Below are 17,323 nucleotides of genomic sequence, written 5' to 3' on the forward strand. Positions count from 1 at the left end.
GCCAGGAGACGTGTGGCTTGCAGCCATGTTCTCGTCCTCCCGTCGCCTGCAGAGGAGGTGCCGGCTCCATGCCAGGCGGAGCCAGAGTCCCGGATCTCCTCCGCGGGGCCCAGGCTGGGGGCTTCCTGACACCGGGCCAGGCTGTGCCCTTCAGCTCCTAGGATCCTGCCCACGGGGCTTTCGGTTGACCCCGTGTAACACTTGTCTTGTGCCGTGCTCGGGGGTCAGAACACCTTCCCTGCAGACTGCGGGTCGTGGGAAAGTCCGAGGTGCCCGCCCTCCAGAGCCTGCACTCTGAACCTCAGAGCCCAGCTGGCCCCGAGGGCCCCGGGCTCTCATCTGCAGGAATGAGGTTGGCAAATTCACCTCAAAGGCAGGTGCTGGTTTGGGAGGAGAGGGTGGCACCCGGAGCCTCAGACCCATGGGCAGGTTGTTGGGCTGCTTTCTAAAACGGGCTGGACAAAGGAGACAGAGGCAGAGGTGTGATGTGGTTTAGCCATGTTTTAATTCAACCTGCAGTGAACTCAAAGGGGCCCGAGTAGACATTCCTCTTGCTCCTTAAAACCTGAACCAAGTCGCCCCATCCTTTCAAAGGGGTGGTCTGTTGGAGGCAGGGGCTGCCCCAGCTGGAGTGGGGCCTGGGTGCTCTACAATGTGGGTGCCATGTGCGGGACCTGGGCCTGCAGACGGGGCCACCGGCACCCACTGTGGGCCCCAGGCAGGGGTGGGAGTCTTGAGGGCCACGCCGCCAAGAGCATCAGGGCCGCGCATGCATCCTGGGGCCCTGGGGTCGTGCAGGAGTCCCAGGGAGGGGCATGGTCTGCAGAAGCTGGAGGGGAATCAAACATAAAACAAGCCCAGTGCTGCCCACTCACCCCTTCCTGGGCCCCCCGAACCCTGAGCTGTCTCCTAAGACACAAGAAGGAGCTGTTTCTGTCACCATGACAACTAAAAACAAAACAAACCACAGCTCATCTTAAGGTATAATCTTCCAATTGCTTAGAATTAATCAGTGCAAAGTGAGGTAAAGCGCCCAGTGTCACCGGGCAGAGCGGCTGCGTCACACGAGTCTGCGCCTCTTGGAGTCCCTCTCCACGTCCCCCTCCTGGGCGTCTGCCTCGCAGCCAAGTGGGGACACCAGGTTCAGTAGAGGGTCCTCGGAGGCCTGGCCAAAGAGCGCCAGCAGGAGGGCCACACCGAAGCCTGTGGCGCGCTCGCCCTGTGGGTGAAGACAGCGGAAACCTGTGCGGCAGAGCCCCCCACCCCAGCAAACCCACCACCATGGGAGGGCTCTCGGACCAGGGCGTCTGACCCCCCGTGTACCCCCCAGCCCCCTTCCCTGTCCTGTTCTACTTAGAGCCGGCGGAGGACGAGCTGGTGGACACAGCCCTGGTTCTCCTCCCCTCCCCACTCCTCCCGCCTGGCTCCTCGGGAGGGAAAGGGTGAGACCAGGGCCCCTGGGCCTCCTGCCGAGGACAGGCGGGTTGGGAAGGACTGCACACAGCAGTCACACTGTTCCCAGGGTGAGGAGACCAGAGGTCAGGGGGGACCACAGCTGGCCGTGTGACCCTCACACAGAATGTTTCCGATGAGCTCAGCCCGTGCTCTGGAGCCAGAGAGGGGCTCTGGATGCAGGAGAGAGTGGGAGCAGCCAAACCCGTGGGGAGGGGCCGGCAAGGGAAGCAGAGTGGCTGGCCGGCCAAGGAAAGCCTAACGGTGGGGTGGGCAGGGGCACCCCCGTGCCCCGGACTCACGGCGTGCACGGGCGCGGCGATATCCAGGTGGACCCAGACCCCAGGCCAGTCGAAGCCGATGTGTGAGGCGATGAAGAGGCCAGCGCAGGAGCTGGGGCTGTTGTCCCTGTCCTGGGGTAGAAGGCAGTCGTGACCTTCCACCCCAGCTGTGGCGGGGGTGGCCAGAGTGGTGACCCTGCGCCCTCCTGACCCCCATCCTCAGTGACCACCTCTCCCGGTGTCTGCAAGAAGGGGCCTGGGGTGGAGGGCCCAGCGTGGTAAGCAGAAGAGAGGGTCCCCAAGGGCCTGGCAGCTGGGCTAGGGGGTCTGCTTTCACCCTGGGGGCAAAGGGGAAGCCAGTCATAGACCTGATGGGGGACTTCAGAGTGGGGAGGATGCCCCAGTGCCTGCTGAATGGACATGCTGCAGGGAGACCAGTGAGAGGGCCATCCCCTCCCCTGATTTCTCCCCTCCCCTGCTCAGAGCCCAGATCTGGGGCCTCACAGGGGGACCTAGGTCCACCCTGCTTCACACCTACCGCCACTGAGTTCTTCATGTCGGCCACAGCCGAGGTGAACTCGCTGAAGTGCAGCTCTGGGCAGTAGACCAGCGGGTGCACCAGGTCCCCACACTGCCGCCCGGCCTTCACGCAGGCCGCCTCCCACTCGGCGCTGTTGGTGAGCACAGCTGCGTGGTACTTGCCTGTGGCAATGCCCTGGGGATGCGGGAGAGATGTAGAGAGCATCACGTGATGCGTCGGGGGACACCGAGGACAGAAGAGAGGCCGACAGAAGGCAAGCCAGAGAGAGAGGCCGAGAAAGAGGGCCTAAGCACTGCCCCATGGGGGCCCTGTGCTAACATTCCCTCCAGAGTTCATGGGCCCTGCGCGCCTGCACCCTCACAGACAAGCTCTGACCTGGTGACGAAGCAGAAGGGACAGAGGGGCCCACCTGAGCTCCAGTCAGCGTGGCCATGTCCAGGATGATGTCGGCGCCCAGGTCCTTGCAGGCGTAGGACACGCCATCTGCCAGCACCAGCCTGCCCTCGGCATCCGTGTTGTTGATTTCCACAGTCCTGGGGACAGCAGACACCCCACTTAGAGCCCCTCCTCCCTGTCCTCAGCTGCAGTGCAGTGCCTAAAGGCTGGGAAGGGTTTGGCCCCCTGAGCAGGGGGTAGGTCCCCAGACCCAGTGGGCCCCTGAAACCTCGAAGAGGGACCCAGCCCCCACTGCAGGCACCCGGGGCTCTGGGACAGTACGATGGGGTGGGTGCTGTGAGGCGGGCAGGCGGGGCTGGCCTTACTTTCCAGAGTACAGCAGGTGGATATCGTCTGGCCTTGTGGCGTTGGGCCCCACAGAGTTCTCGGCCAAGCAGAACACCGCATGGAGGGTGTCTTTGAAACCCTGGAGGCAGCAGACGAATGGATAAGAAAGCTGTGGTACATATACACCATGGAATATTACTCAGCTATTAAAAAGAATGCATTTGAATCAGTTCTAATGAGGTGGATGAAACTGGAGCCTATTATACAAAGTAAATCAGAAAGAAAAACACAAATACAGTATATTAACGCATATATATGGAACTTAGAAAGATGGTAACGATGCAAGATAGCAAAAGAGACATAGATGTAAAGAACAGACTTTGGGACTCTGTGGAAGAAGGCAAGGGTGGGATGATTTGAGAAAATAGCATTGAAACATGTGTACTATTATATGTGAAATGGATCACCAGTCCAGGTTCAATGACTGAGACAGGGTGCTCAGGGCTGGTGCACTGGATGACCCTGAGGGATGGGATGGGGAGGGGGGTGGGAGGGAGGGTCAGGATGCGGAACACATGTACACCCATGGCTGATTCATGTCAATGTATGGCAAAATCCACCACAATATTGTAAAGTAATTAGATTCCAATTAATAAATGAATTAAAAAAAAAAAAAAACCTGGAAGGATCAGGGCAGAGGCTCCAGTTATAGGCTGGGAGCATCAGGGGCAAGAAGGATGGTGACCGACTGGAGCTCTCTGACCCACAACAGACAGACAGACAGACGGGTCCAAGGAGCAGGGATCACAGCCCCCTGCACTCCCCACCATCCTGGCGGTGGGCCCCAGGGCAGGGTCCCAACAGAGACCAGGCAATGCAGCATGCACCCCAGAAGTGGAGCTGCCTGCTGGGTTCGAGTCCGGGCCCAGCAGCTCCCCAAGAGCCGTGCTAAGCTCCTGCTTTCTATCCATAAAATGTGGTCAACGGTCACAGTCCTTAACCGTACAAACCTGACGATCTTTAGCTTTTGAGGTTGGGCTTTTGACTTTGATGACCTTGACCCTATGCTGTCGCCTGGTACCTACACTGAGGTTGAGTGCACTAAAGCCATGGAGGCACAGTGACCCCCCCCACCCCTCAGGGTCCCTCAGGGCAGCCACAGAAACAGCTGTGTGGGTGCACTCCTAAGACAATTACTATGCTGTTGTTTGCCAAAAGGTGGTTTCCCACCTCTCTGCCTCGTGCTAACAGCACGAGGAGGCCTGCCTCTGGGAGGCCACTGTGAGGAGATGACTTGTTCCTATTGGTATGAGTGTGGACTCATTTCATTCTGTGAGTGACGACCCTCATTATGTACTTTGGGGCTCAAATTGAGGCACATTCCTTTTCTTAAAAAATGAGCTACAAGCAGGAGGAATCCGAGGACCACTTCCAACCACCAGTTGATGAACCAGACTTAATTGCCAAGTGGTTCCTCGCCCATAGGAAGGGCCTACCTGCTGGGGCACCGCCCAGACGCCTGTCCAGATGCCGGGACGGACCCTACATGGGCGCAGTCACCCCAAATCCGTAGCTGAGACACCATGCAGTGCAGCCATGCGGGCCCCCCGGACACTTCCCCACGAGCCCTCCCCAAAGCGCCCCCCGGCCCCTGAGGCCAGGTGTGTCCCTTGCATACTTGATGAGCTCATTAACGGAGGAGGTAGCCGGCCTGGCTGAATCCGGGCAGGTGGGCTGGGTGCTGCTGAACGAAGGCTGCATGACGCCCCCCAGCACAGTTGAGACACCCCCCCTCCACCAGCACCCCTTAGGCCGAGCCCCTCCTCCCCTCCAGCCTTTCTGCTCCCCTCTTGGGTGTGGCTGGGCAGAAATCATTGCCAAGATCCTTTTGCTTTTGTTTTCTCTGGAAGTCTCCCCCTGGGGGATGCTGCTCAGGTGGTGCCTGTGAGGAAGAAGGGCTTCTGTTTGGTGACCGGAAGGGCTGGGCTTTTCAGAGGTGCCTGAAGCAGCTATGCCGAGAGGTGAGCGGACCTAGACGGCCAGGGCGCCCAGCGCCTCTGCTGCATAAACATGCTCTGCGGTGTCAAAGGGCAAACGTGGGGAACAGCCACCACACTGTTATCGACCAGGCCCCCAGTTCGGGAATTTGGTTCCCACTGCTGGGCGCTCTGAGGCCTGTGTGTCCTGGGTGGGGAGCGGGGGGCATCTGGCTGCCCTGGTGTTTGGGCTCCGTGTGGCCGCTCCTGGTATTCCAGGACAGACCCCAGACCTCTTCCACCAAACAGTAGCCAGCCCCTCCCCAGACCCCCGCCCTGAGCGTCAGAGCCCAGGGGTGAGCGGGCAGGCAGCCTGCTGCACGGCACCCTTCCCGTTTTGGTCGGGACAGACGAGGCTCTAAGGACTTAGCGGGGGGCTCATGATGCCAGTGGGCATCAGGCAGAGAGGTGACATGCCCGGGTGGGGTGATGCTCCTGGCGGGAGGAGCCCTGACTGAAGCAAGAAGCCCCGCGGGCCCCAGGGACCCGGTGCGGGAGTGTGGAGGGGGATGGTGCCAGCCACGCAGACTCGGGGGGCTCTGGGGAGGAGGACCAGGGAGGAAGACAGGGCCCCCCTCACCTGCTTGACGGCGGCTCTGAACGCCCCCAGGACAGCTGCGGCACCCCCACAGTCCCTCTTCATCCCCGGCATGGTGGTCTGTGGGGGCAGGAAGGGGCGAGAGAGAGGTGAGTGGATGCTGACCCCACAGCAACAGTGCTCCCCACCCCACTCCCCACATCAGGGTCCCAGAGGCACAGGAGCTGGTGCCAAGTCACCTGAGTGCCTACAGAACCCAGGAAATGCCACTAGTCACCCGAGGATCCTCCAAAAGCAATGAGAAGCCAGAGTCAAATGTACCTGGCTGGGGGGGCGGGGGGGGGGGCATGTCCAGCTTGAGCAGAGTTTTAAGGATTACTGAACAGAACTTTGTGAGATTCAGTGGGGGCTTCCAGAGCGGCCTGGCTCAGAGGCTGAGCTGTGCCCAAGTCAGCCTGGGGGTCTGTCTGCAGCTCCTCCATGTCACGACCTTGACCATCCATCTAGGTTAATGTGAGCTCCTCCTAAATGTCACTGGTCACTGTGACCCCATCAATCCCACTCCTGCCCTGAGGGCGCCTGACACCTGCCCACATTCGCGTTTCCTGGGTGACGGGGTCTAGGGAGGGAGGCGCTGGAGACTGAAGTGTCCTCCTGCCACAGAAGTAAACACCATTTCCGATACACTAGTTGAGGGCAGCTAGGCACTTTTACGGTTTATAGGCTCTCGATGCTAATTGACAGGCTCATATTTTAAATTAACAACAGGTCATCGGATGTAAGGACTTGGGACCGAAATGTACTGATTTTTCTGAGCCCTTATTGGATTACACGAGCCGAGAGTTTTAATGGAAAGTATTTTTAGATATAAACGGAGCTGTTTTTACAATTAAGTGGAGCAAAAATGACTCAGCTAGCACTATTGGAAATAAGCTGTTTTGACCTAACCTGCGAGAAACCACGGGATTGTTTAAACGGAATAACGGGGCCTCAAACCGAGAATCAACCCCCCCTGCAGAAAGGTCACATGGAAGATGGCTGGAGATGGCCACTGAATCCTCGTGTCCCTAGACACAGACAGAACAAACGTCCCGCCACAAACGCAGCTCCATAGACTGAGTCAGCCTCATGGACCCCACCTGGCGTTCCTGTTTTTATCAAAGAAACTATTTCCATGGGAGCGCCTTTGTCACTGTTGCGTTGCTGTTTATACCGATGGGGCAGTGATGACCTGGTGCCTGTGGGAACTGGTGGCCACTGGACTCATTTCCAGGCCTTTAGGAAACAAGGCGCTGCCAATTTCACCCGAGTCTCCTTGCAGTAAAGCAGTGAAATGATTAGCTTTTTGGAAACCTCAACCGTAGAGAAGAGTCATTCCCATCACCGTCTTGATGGCATGGAAGGGGTGGGGGAGGTCCTGCACTTGCTCCCTGATGCCCGGCGCTCGGCTGTGCTCAGTCGGCTGGAGCCCAGGCAAGAGTGGGCGCCAAGTCCCGAGCTCAGCGAGCCTCTGCTCTCCCAACAACACTGTCCTGGAGGTGGGGTGGGGGGAGCCACTGACAGATTCCGGGGGTCCAGACGCAGGTATATGCGGACATTGTCTCGAAAATGGCCAGAGTGAGCCTCTCACTTCCAGGAGGACAGCTGGCCTCACTTTGTAAAACTGGAGCTTTCAAGCAAAAAAAAAAAAAAAAAATCAGGATTTTGGAAAACTTGTATCTGCTTCCATGATGGTTTCCTAATACTCAACTTTCTACATGAGATAGATGCTGATATTAATGAATGTGACTTTTTAAAATATTGTATGCTGGAAAGATGTCAAAATCTGGAGGTTCGGCATAACTCTGTGAACAGTACTTTCCAAATGGCACATCCGTGATATCATAAAACTGTGCATTCAGACTTCAGGATGGACCCACAGATTTCAATGCGGCAGAACTCACAGGCGTGGCTTCAGATCCCCCGTCACAACCAACCTTTCAGAAACTCCCACTTGTCGAAGTTTGGTGTAACAGCAAAGAAGGCCCTCAGTTACCCGAAGAGGGTATTAAAATGCTTCTCCTTTTTCTAACTGCTGAAGGACTGGGGCCAGATTTTCTTTTTTATATTTTAACTAAAATGTATTGCAACAGACTAAATGCAGAACCAGATATGTGATCACAGCTGTCTTCCACTAAGGCAGACAGTAAAGAGAGCTGTAGAAATGTAAAACGGTGCCACTCTTCTGGTTAATTTCTTCTTTTCATTTTGGAAAATACAGTTCTATTCATAAGACTGCATTATTTACAGTGGCATGCAATGGGGTCATATTGGTCTTTTTAATGAATTAATAACTATCTTTAAATTTTCCCAGTTTTAATTTCTTGTAGACAGCTAGCAGACATCGCCCTCATAAATAAAATCTCTTTCAAGATCAGTATTTTTCAGAGTGGAAGAAGTCCTGAGATGAACATATCTGAGGCCCCTTAATTCACACTGATCCTGATTTGCCTTGAAAATCTTTGAAAATAGCCAGGACTATTCCTGCAAAATTGGGATTGGGTGTCACCAGCAAAATGACTAACCCTCAGGAAGCCTTGCTTCTCACTCCACCCTCCAACAAGCCAACGTCTGAATGAGCCCACAAATCCATCCCCCAAAACCCAACTGCTAAAGGGGCAAGAGCTCCTATCAAGGGTGTGGGGTGAGGGTCAACACCAGGTGTTAAGAATTTAAGAACAATAATAAACCAGACTAAAAGCTGAGTTGGATCAGAAAGAATGCTGATCACCGAAGAACTGATGCTTTCAAATGGTGGGGCTGGAGAAAACTCTTGGGTGTCCGTTGGACTACAAGGAGATTTAACCAGTCAATCCTGAAGGAAACCAACCCTGAATATTCATTAGAAGTAGTAATGCTGATACTCCAATACTTTGGCCATTTTATGCGAAGAGCCGGCTCATTGGAAAAGACTCTGATGCTAGGAAAGATTGAATGTAGTAGGAGAAGGGGACGACAGAGGATGAGATGGTTGGAAGGCATTACCAACTCAATGGACATGAATATGAGCAAACTCCAGGAGATAGTGGAGGACGGAGGTGCCTGGCGTGCTGGAGTCCCTGGGGTTGCAAAGAGTTGGACAAGACTTAGCAGCTCAACAACAACAAAAGCTTGTTGTCATCAGTGGTAAAAGTATTCCTCCAGAAGAAACCCTGTTGTTGGTTGAAGTGAGTCCTTACCATATAAATAAAAGCTTCAGACCTGCCTGTCTTAACTTTTCCTCCTTCCAGAAACATTATCCTGTGTGGACACTAATCACTGCCAGTGGCACAGACTCCTCAAAGCACTCTGCTTCAGAATCAGGCAGGCTCTGGCGGTGGCCGGTGTCCACGGCACCTCTGAGAGTGAGCTCCTGCCTTCGGATGGTGGATTCGGCGTAAACCCCAGGAGCAGTGAGCCATGCTGCTGCCCAGTCTAGGGGAACCACCGGGGTTGTGCTGTATAAGACATTTTTACTCCACAGATGTTTGAAAGCTGCTGGAGTCCATCTCAAAGAACAGGAAACATGGACACTGATGATTGGGGATTTTCTTGGCAAGTGGGGTCTCTTTTGGTATCTGACGAGCGGCCCTTCTGTTACAGACTTTCCCTGAGTATTTGTGTATCAGTTGCTTCATGTGACAGAAAGTCTTCAAAATTAAAGTTAATTGTGCTCTTTTGGATCAACTATGAGTGCAGAGACTGACAAACGTGGCACCTCCATCTAGTGAACATAAACATGTGAAGAAGAGCAACGTGACAGAGTCACTGACAAATCGGCAGAAGTGAAGGCTGGATGGCAGGGCTGTGACCCTGCCGTACGTCACCACAAGAGAACGACATGGAGGTGTCAGCTTTTTCTGTCAGAAATTACTTAATGCTATTTACAAGTGTTAACTGACGACTGTTTTCTTTATCTGTACTATAATACTCAAATATTTTACTGCAGATGGTCACGAAGACAGTGGGCATCACCCTAGGACTTTTTCTTCTTCTTCTCCAGATTTTCTGTGTCCTGACTCACTGAACTGTCTGCCCCTTGGAGGGGACGGGGCCCCAGGGCCTCCCTCCTGGATGCCCCAACAACTTGCTCTTTCCTCTGACACCTGAGAAGGGGCCGCCCTTCCCCTGCCACGTCCCCCCAGCCCTGATCCTGCACCTCACCTTCCCCTTCATGCTGAGACCCCCGGTATCGTAGACGATGCCCTTGCCCACCCAAGCGATGGTCTGGGTGGCTCCGTCTGGGGTGTGGCTGAGGACGGCCAGGGCCGGGGGATGGATGGCGGCTTTGCCAACACCGTAGATTCCTAGGGAAAGCACAGGGCTCGTCAGTGAGGCTCAGGCCGGGCCGAGTGGAGGACTCCTGGGAGTCCCTCAGAAACATTGCTCTCCCCACAAACAGCTGCTGGCCTGTGGGTGTTCCTCTGGGCCTCAGAGCCTGGCCATGTGAACCAAGTTCCCCGCCCTCTCCTGCTCCTGGCCACTGTGGAATTGGGGGATGCAATTGAGTTCTATGTGAAGTAGTGTTAGGCAAGAAGACTCGCTCAGGAAAAAAAAAAAAATTGTATCATTCCCAGAAAGCAGCGAACAGGACTGCAGAATGAAGGGATTTTGGACAATGCTTCAAGGCTGTTCCAGCCCTGCTCACCCTCCCATCACTGACCCCTCCATGCACTCAGCGGCACCTCCCTTTCCCAGCTCACTCCTGCTGCTGCCTTGCTGTCAGTTTACACGCCCCAGCTTCTTGAGAAAACCATGGCTTGCTGTGGACAGAGCCCACGCCTCAAGGTCCCCCTGATAATCTAACTGAACAATCTTAGCAACCAGGACAAGAGCCAGTAATGGCGGCCTGACAAACTCCCAGTCATCCTGCAAGACCTGCTGCAAATGTCACCTCCTCTGTGATGCGTTCCCTGACAGGACTGCCTCCAGCTGCAGCTGGCTAACGTGACTGTGATAGGCAGCTCGAACAAGCCCCCACGGATCCCCTCTGGGCATTCATGGTCTTGTGGACCCTCTCCCTTCCCCCATGAGGCAGGACTGCGTGTCTCAGTTTCTCGGGATGTGGCAGGAATTGTCCAAGAGGAGGTTACAGAAACAGAACTGGCCTCTGTGTTGTGTGCTTTCTTCTCTCTTGCTCAGAGACCTCTCTGAGAGAAGCTGCTGCCACGTTGCAAGCTGCTCAAGGACAGGCCCACACGACAAGGAACAGTCAGCTAGGCCCCTGATGGCAGGGCCATGAGTGAGCCTTGCTGGGAGCCTGTCTTGGGCCCTGGTTGAGGCTTCAAATGACCGCAGCCCCAGTTAACACAGGTATCACGGCCTGGAGAGACCCTGGGCCAGACCCAGCTAAGCCACGCCCAGTTCCCCACCCACAGATCTGCACGGGAAGGATGGTGTTGCTTTCAGCTGCTGCCTTCTAGGGTAACTGGTTTTGCAGCCAGATAACCACCACAGTGACCTTCCCAGCCCTGTTCTAGTTGTCACTGCACCTTGGTGCCTGGGAGGTGGGAAGGATGGGCCTGGCAGTCAGGGAGGGCTCTCTGAAGAAGTGGTCTGTGAGATCATATTGGGGGAAGAGTATCACAGGGAGAAAGAGCCACAAGAGCATGTCTTGATGTGGATATGAGCTTGTGTATTCGAGGAACAGAAAGGCCCTGCTGGGCTGGCCTGGGGAGCAGGAGAGCAGCGCGGGGGAGGCTGCTGAGGGGGCGGACGGGGAAGGACTTGGACCCTGCGGCTTCCAGGATCTGAATCAGGATCTGAATAGCTGCCTCCTCTTTCCCCCGGGGATGGGCTGCTTCCCAGGATCTGGCCTGGGGGCTGGACACAGGCGGGTTTCCTGTGGGGTGAAGCTCGGGACAGCACAACATGTGGCCTGGCAATCCCCCAACCCCCCAGGTACCCCAGGCCTCTGCTGAGGCCAGGACCCAGGAGGACTGGCCCCCACCCACCTCCAAATCCTCTCGCCTTCAGCTCCTCATCCCGGATAACGGTTGGGACGATCCCCAGTTCTTTTCCAACTTTCTTAATCTCCTGGATGCGTTCATGGAAAAAACAACAACACACAACACGTGAAGATGGCTTAAAATGAGGGTGAGGCCAGGGACAGGGGTGAGCAGATGCCTTGTGGTGGGAGAGGGGTGGGCCGGGAAGCTGAGGCCCTGACTCTCGGCTCTAAGCATGATTAAACCCAGGAGAGGAGGTTTAATCACCTCCAAACTCTGCGATTTCCTGTGGCTCATGGCTCGAGTCCTGCATGGGGGCCTCAAGGAGGAGGTTGTGTCCTCCCTCCACCCCCGGCTGAGGCCTGGGGGCCCCTCGGCTTTGGGTGGATAGCAGGACTCTGTCTGCAGTGGCCCGTGGCTTCCCCAGATGAGGTGCAGAGACTGTGGACCATCCCCTGGCAGCCCTGGGATTTCTGACTGTCCCTGGGGTCAATCAACACCATCCCACCCTAGCTGGACCCCAGGGCCACGAACCTCAAGGAAGGTGTCTGTGTTCATCTCATTGCAGGGTGTGTCCACAATTCGGGCTGCCAGCCGCAAGCCTTCCGTGGCACTCGTTAAACACTAGGAGAAAGAAAAGGCTGTCACTGGGGCCCTGGGACGGGTGGAAGGTGACCCTCATTGCCAACAGCCAGGACCCACAAGTGTCAGAGGCACACGTCTCCCGGGGGAGGCTGGGTAACGAGGGCAGGTGGAAGGGAAGCAAGAGTTGTACCCATGACCCCAGCCATCTACAGAAAGACCCCTGTGGCTGCAGAGCCACAAAGGAGCCCTTTGGTCTAGCATCCTCTCCTGGTCTGCATGGGGCCCTTCTTGCTTTCTGAGCCTCGTCTCCTGTTCTGCCCCTTACTCTGGTGGCAGGTGATCTCCTGCCTGGTCCTGAGTGCACACCTCGTCCAGCCTCTGCCAACTGGATCCCCCCTCCCAGGAGGAGGTGATACCCTCTGTTATGGGAGTCTGAAGCCCTGACCACCAGAGGAGGGTATCAGTAGGGTTTGGGAAGGTGCTCAGGCTTCAGTGAGGTTAGGAGGATGGGACCCCATGATGGGATTAGTGCCCTTGTAAGAAGAGGATGCAGCTTGTGGAAGCCACCCTGATCCGGGATGGCTAGGCTCCAGGATGGCCAGCCTCTGGGAGTTTGAGAAACAAGCATCTAAACCCCTGCTGAGGGGCTGGTGTCATGGTTACCCAGGCAGACCAAACACCCCTGCTTCTCTAGCCAGGGTCCCAGCCACCCTTTGAGGTACTTCTCAAAGGCCACATGCTCCAGGAGTCACTCGGAGCCTCGCAATGGAGAAAAGGCTCCTGGACCCGCTGGGGAGGCGTGTTTCTCGTGTGGGCCCCATGGGAGTGTCCCAGACCCTCACCCTTCTTCCTGGGCACCTGATGCAATAATGCTCTGGCCACAGGGCAAGAAGGGAAGGACAGATAGCTGGGTCTTGTGCAGAAGGCATGCTCATGTCTCTCTCCCCTCAAAGCTTCTGCCAAGAGCTCCCATGCACCTGACTCAGCCCTGATGCTCAGCTCTGCCTCCCTGCTCTGTCCCACCTGGCCCCCCAGCACCCGCCCCAGGGCCTGGCTGCCTTAAGAGAGAAATGCAGTGTGGGTTTGGCGGGGATGTGGACAGCATCCAGTTTCTTGTTTCCTCTTCCAGGCCCACAGGAGTGGGGAGGGCAGTGCTCAGTCCCTAATGCCAGCCCAGCCCCCTCCCAGGTCCCTGCCTGTTCCCAGGTAATTAACCCATAAACCTCAGAGGCAGAGACTTGACGGCTCAGATCTGAGATGTGCCATGTGGTCCCCACAGCCTGGCAGCAAGCCCTCCCCAGAGTGGGTGAGGGCCCCCACCTACGGACATCAGAGACCCTTGGCTGCTGTCTGGGGAGTGCATCAGCACCCTGAGGGTTGTCTCAAGGGAGGCAGGGTGCCTGCTTCATGACCTTGTGAGCACAGGGCTCCTCCACGCGCGCAGCCCTGGCTCAGGAGAGAGGGTGCACCTGCAGGGAGAGGCCCGCACCTCACTGTGCCTTGATCTCATCAGAAAGCAGCATCATTCATTCACTCATCCATTCATCCACGTCTACGTGAGCACCTGCCATGCGCCGGGCTCCACACGACTCTGAATCCATAGATGTCCAAGGATGTGAGTCCAGCAGAGACTCACAACACTGTTCCATTAAATGCTACGGAGGAGGAGGGTATGAAAGGCCACAGGGACCCGGGTGGGAGGGAAAGGCCACACGTGATTCAGAACCTCACACTTACGATCCCAGACGGGAGGGAAAGAGGGCTGATGGATGGCAGCTGTGGTTAAGGCCCGGGTCTACCCCTTGCTGGTTGGCTGCGCTCAATCACTTAGTGTCTCTGAGCCTCAGTCTGCTCAGCTCTCAAGCGGGGAGAATAACAGGACCCACCTCACGGGGCAGTTGTGGAAATCAGATGTGTGTGCACATGTGTACTTGGAGCAGAGCCTGACATCTGACAAGCACCCGGGAAGCACTGGCCCTCCCCTGGTCGTGAGGCTGGGGTAAGCGGGAACCAGAGGGGGGCATCTTGAGGCAGCCAGACCGTTAGGAGGCTGCTGCCTGATCCCAGGCAGGCACCGTAGGATGGGTGGGGTGTCGGGGCCAGGGAGACCCACCAGCCCACTGGCTCCATCACACACAAGAGGACTATTATGCATGGGACCAAGTCCCCGCCCTCTGGAGGTGGGCATGGGGCTCCCATGCCAGTGGGAAGCTAAACTCGGATGTACAATCTCAAGTGAGGATGGCTCTCAGCTGGCAGATGGAAAGGGTGTGGGGAGGAGACAGGGCTCCAGGTGGGCGGGGGCTCTTCAAGGAAGGATGACAAATGCTTGAGTCTGGCAGGTTTGGCCCCTAGAGGACCGTGTCAGGAAGGGGATGGGCAAACTCCATACTGGTGGGCTGAGTGAGGAAGCGAGTTAAGACAGGCCAAGCAATCAGACCATGTTATTAAAAGTTTGTAGAGCAAGGTGGTGAGATAGTGGACGAGGGGGTGCTAACAGGGCCTGAGACAGAGTGAAGGGTGAGGGAGCAGCAAGGACCACCTGAGTCTGGCATTTGGAAAGGGGGCTGCAGGTGGGAGGGCGAAATCACAGCCACAGGTCTGGGAGGGTCACCTGGCAGCCAGCCCACACACGGACTGAAAGCTGGAAATTACCTCCAGCCTTGCCTCGCTTCAAAAGGATTATTTGAAGGACCAAATGAAATAACATATGTAAAAGCGCACCATAAAGGGTAATGTGATATATACACGGGCGGGATTATTAGTATTAAAACATGAAAGCGCCTGGTGCGAGGTAGGTGCTCATAAACACTGGCTTAAGGGAACTGAATCCTGAGAACAAGACCACCCTGAGGGAGGGAGCCTGCAGCCTGGCTTTGGAAAGGCCCCGGTGGGGGCTCTCTCCAGCAGCAGCAGCAGCCCTATCCTGTCCTCCCAGGGAGAGTGGGGGAGAGAGCACTGCCCAAGCTGGGGGGGGCGGAGGGGGCACGGTCTGAGCTTCCAGACACCCACTTGCAAAGTGGACACTTCCACTGGCCCGTTGTCTTGTCCAACCAGGAAAAACTCCACTGTGACAGTCTTCTTCTCCGGGCGCCGAGATGCCCCTGAGCGGTGGGTGAAGAGGGGGAACGCGCGGGCCAGGGCGCAGGCGGAGGCGAAGGCGTCAGACCGCTCACAGACCATCTGCAGCACCAGAGAGCAGAGATGTGGTGAGGGGAGCGCAGCGGGGGAGGGGACCCCGGGGTCGCCCCATGGGAGCCCCTGTCAGGAAGTGCTTGGGCCCCACAGCTGGGTCAGAGGCCACTGTGGAAACAATCTGGCCAGAGATACCCCAGCAGGGCCTTCATCCCAGGGGCCTTCCCCGGAACCACGGTCCCATGATGGGAGAGAGAAAATGTCAGCCGCCAGATGTGGTCCACCGCCTCCCGAGACCCGCCAGCCGGACGTGCAGGGCCGCACGGTGGACGTGGGCTCAGGAGGTCTGGGTCGGAGGCTCAGATCTGCCACCCACACTGGGCTGGGGTGCTTATGTCTCTGGGACCTCAGTTTCCCTGTCTGTAAAGCAGGGGTTGCAATCTCCAGCCATGGAGCAATATCCACCTCTGAAGATACTGTGTCCAGAGTGCTCGGGGTCCGAGGGCTGAGCTGTGGGAGACACAGGTCACGGCCAGCACAGCCAGCACACTGTGACCTGCAGCCCGGGTGGGGGTTGTGCGGGGCCAGCCTCTCAGGAGCACTCACCAGAATGCACCGATGGGTCCCCGGCGGCAGGCAGGTCCGCACCAGGCGGGTGATGAAGTGGGCGGCCGAGGGGCTGTTGTGGCGGCTCACCCGGGAGGGCAGGGCGGCCACGGTGGCATAGTTCAGGTAGAGAGGACAGCTGTCCGTGGGGTTGGGGTTGAGCGTGCTTAGCGCAGCCTGCCAGAGCTGGATCAGAAGGGGAGACACAAGACAGACACCAGACTTCAAACGGCTGCCTGCCAGGAGCACTGCGTGCGGACGCCGGCATCGCTCGCTAAATGGGCACTTTTGCAGCTTCCCTGGCACCCTGGATCCCTAATTAAGACGTGTCACATCTCACTAGATAAGCGCGTGTGCGTCTGCTGGCACACGTTCACCCTTGTGGGATTAAGCACTGGGGACTTAAACGGCCAGTTTGGGGGCTGCTTTGCCACAAAGGCACTGGGGTGAAACCAGTCAGGGGTCCTGGAAAGGGGTGGGCGTCACCGCCACGAGGGTTCCGGAAGGAGGGTTCCGAAGGCGGCGTCAGGGCCCCTCGAGGGCACTTCCTTCGCGCCTACTGGGCTCTGCCAGCTCTGCCCACGAGCCTGCGGCCCTGGTGGGTGCGGGGCACAAGTGGCCGCCGGGCGGGGCTGCTGGACGGGAGCCCACGCCTCGGGTTCTCGGGAGGCGGGCGGCCCCGGGCCTCGCCGGCAGGCCTAGTCCACCAGGCGCACCCGGCCGGCGGGCGGGCGGGCTGGGGGCGCCGGGCGGCCGAGGCGGGGCCTCCGCGGCCTCCCCGCCGGCCCAGCCCCGCCCGGGCTCCGCTGGCCGGCGGGGCGGCGCATGGCGGCCGGCGCGGCCCGCTCACCTCCTCGGTGACCCGGGGCTGCAGCTTCCCGCGGACGTGGCTCCAGGGCACGCGGTGCAGGTGGTGCAGCTGGCCCAGTAGCAGCAGCGGCCGGCTCTGCGGGTCCGCGTCCCCGGCGCTGGCCTGGAACTGCAGCCCCACGTTCGCCATCTTCGCCGACCCGCGCCCCCCGCCCCGGCCGCCGCGCCTGCCGCGCTCGGGCTCCCGCTCCGGCCGGGCCTCGGCGCCGCCCCGGCCCTGCCCGGCCGCCGGCCCCGCCTCCCCCGCCGCTCCGGGCCGCTCGCGAGACGTGCAGGGCCCGCCCGGGGCGCGAGGGGGCGCCGGGCCGGCGGGGCGGAGGGCAGGCCCCGGCCCGGAGCTGGCCCCGAGTTCCGCCAGGCCCCGGACCGTGCGGGGCAGGCCCGGCCTGACCAGGCCCCGTCCCCGGCAGGCCCCAGGCCCGGCTAGGCCTCAGACGCTGTAGGCCGGCCCGCCCCGGCCCTGACCCCCTGGTCCTCCCGCTGCCAGGGAGGAAGCACTGCACTTCCGGGATGGGGCCCCGGCCTTGGCAGGCTGCCAGTGGACCCTGGTAGCCCTGACCTCCAGTGGGTCCTGAGCAGATGCGGGCCCA

The 17,323-nt window shown here is 58.1% G+C and overlaps 1 protein-coding gene across 1 annotated transcript; it reads right to left on the reverse strand.

Annotated features, from left to right (window-relative positions):
* Nucleotides 1-492: 492 nt before the first annotated feature.
* Nucleotides 493-17,111, reverse strand: NPEPL1 (aminopeptidase like 1). Its single transcript, XM_065919698.1, has 12 exons — nt 16,714-17,111; nt 15,864-16,049; nt 15,135-15,305; nt 12,072-12,161; nt 11,544-11,625; nt 9,754-9,896; nt 5,614-5,691; nt 3,036-3,136; nt 2,684-2,807; nt 2,272-2,448; nt 1,755-1,865; nt 493-1,219 (listed from the first exon to the last, which is right to left on the reverse strand). The coding sequence occupies exons 1-12, from the start codon at nt 16,861-16,863 to the stop codon at nt 1,061-1,063; spliced, it is 1,572 nt and encodes a 523-aa protein (XP_065775770.1). The 5' UTR covers nt 16,864-17,111; the 3' UTR covers nt 493-1,060.
* Nucleotides 17,112-17,323: the final 212 nt, after the last annotated feature.

Source organism: Muntiacus reevesi, chromosome 2 (assembly GCF_963930625.1).
Source record: "Muntiacus reevesi chromosome 2, mMunRee1.1, whole genome shotgun sequence".
Taxonomy (NCBI): Eukaryota; Metazoa; Chordata; class Mammalia; order Artiodactyla; family Cervidae; genus Muntiacus; species Muntiacus reevesi.

Bases quoted from the DNA above. Each gene is read 5' to 3' on its own strand.
- NPEPL1 (XM_065919698.1), bottom strand. From the start codon at position 16,863: ATGGCGAACGTGGGGCTGCAGTTCCAGGCCAGCGCCGGGGACGCGGAC. The intron at 3,137-5,613 runs GTGAGGGGGGCC...TGCTGCCTCCAG, and splicing joins TCAGAGCCGCCGTCAAGCAG to GGTTTCAAAGACACCCTCCA. The intron at 2,449-2,683 runs GTGGGCCCCTCT...CCGCATCCCCAG, and splicing joins CCACGCTGACTGGAGCTCAG to GGCATTGCCACAGGCAAGTA.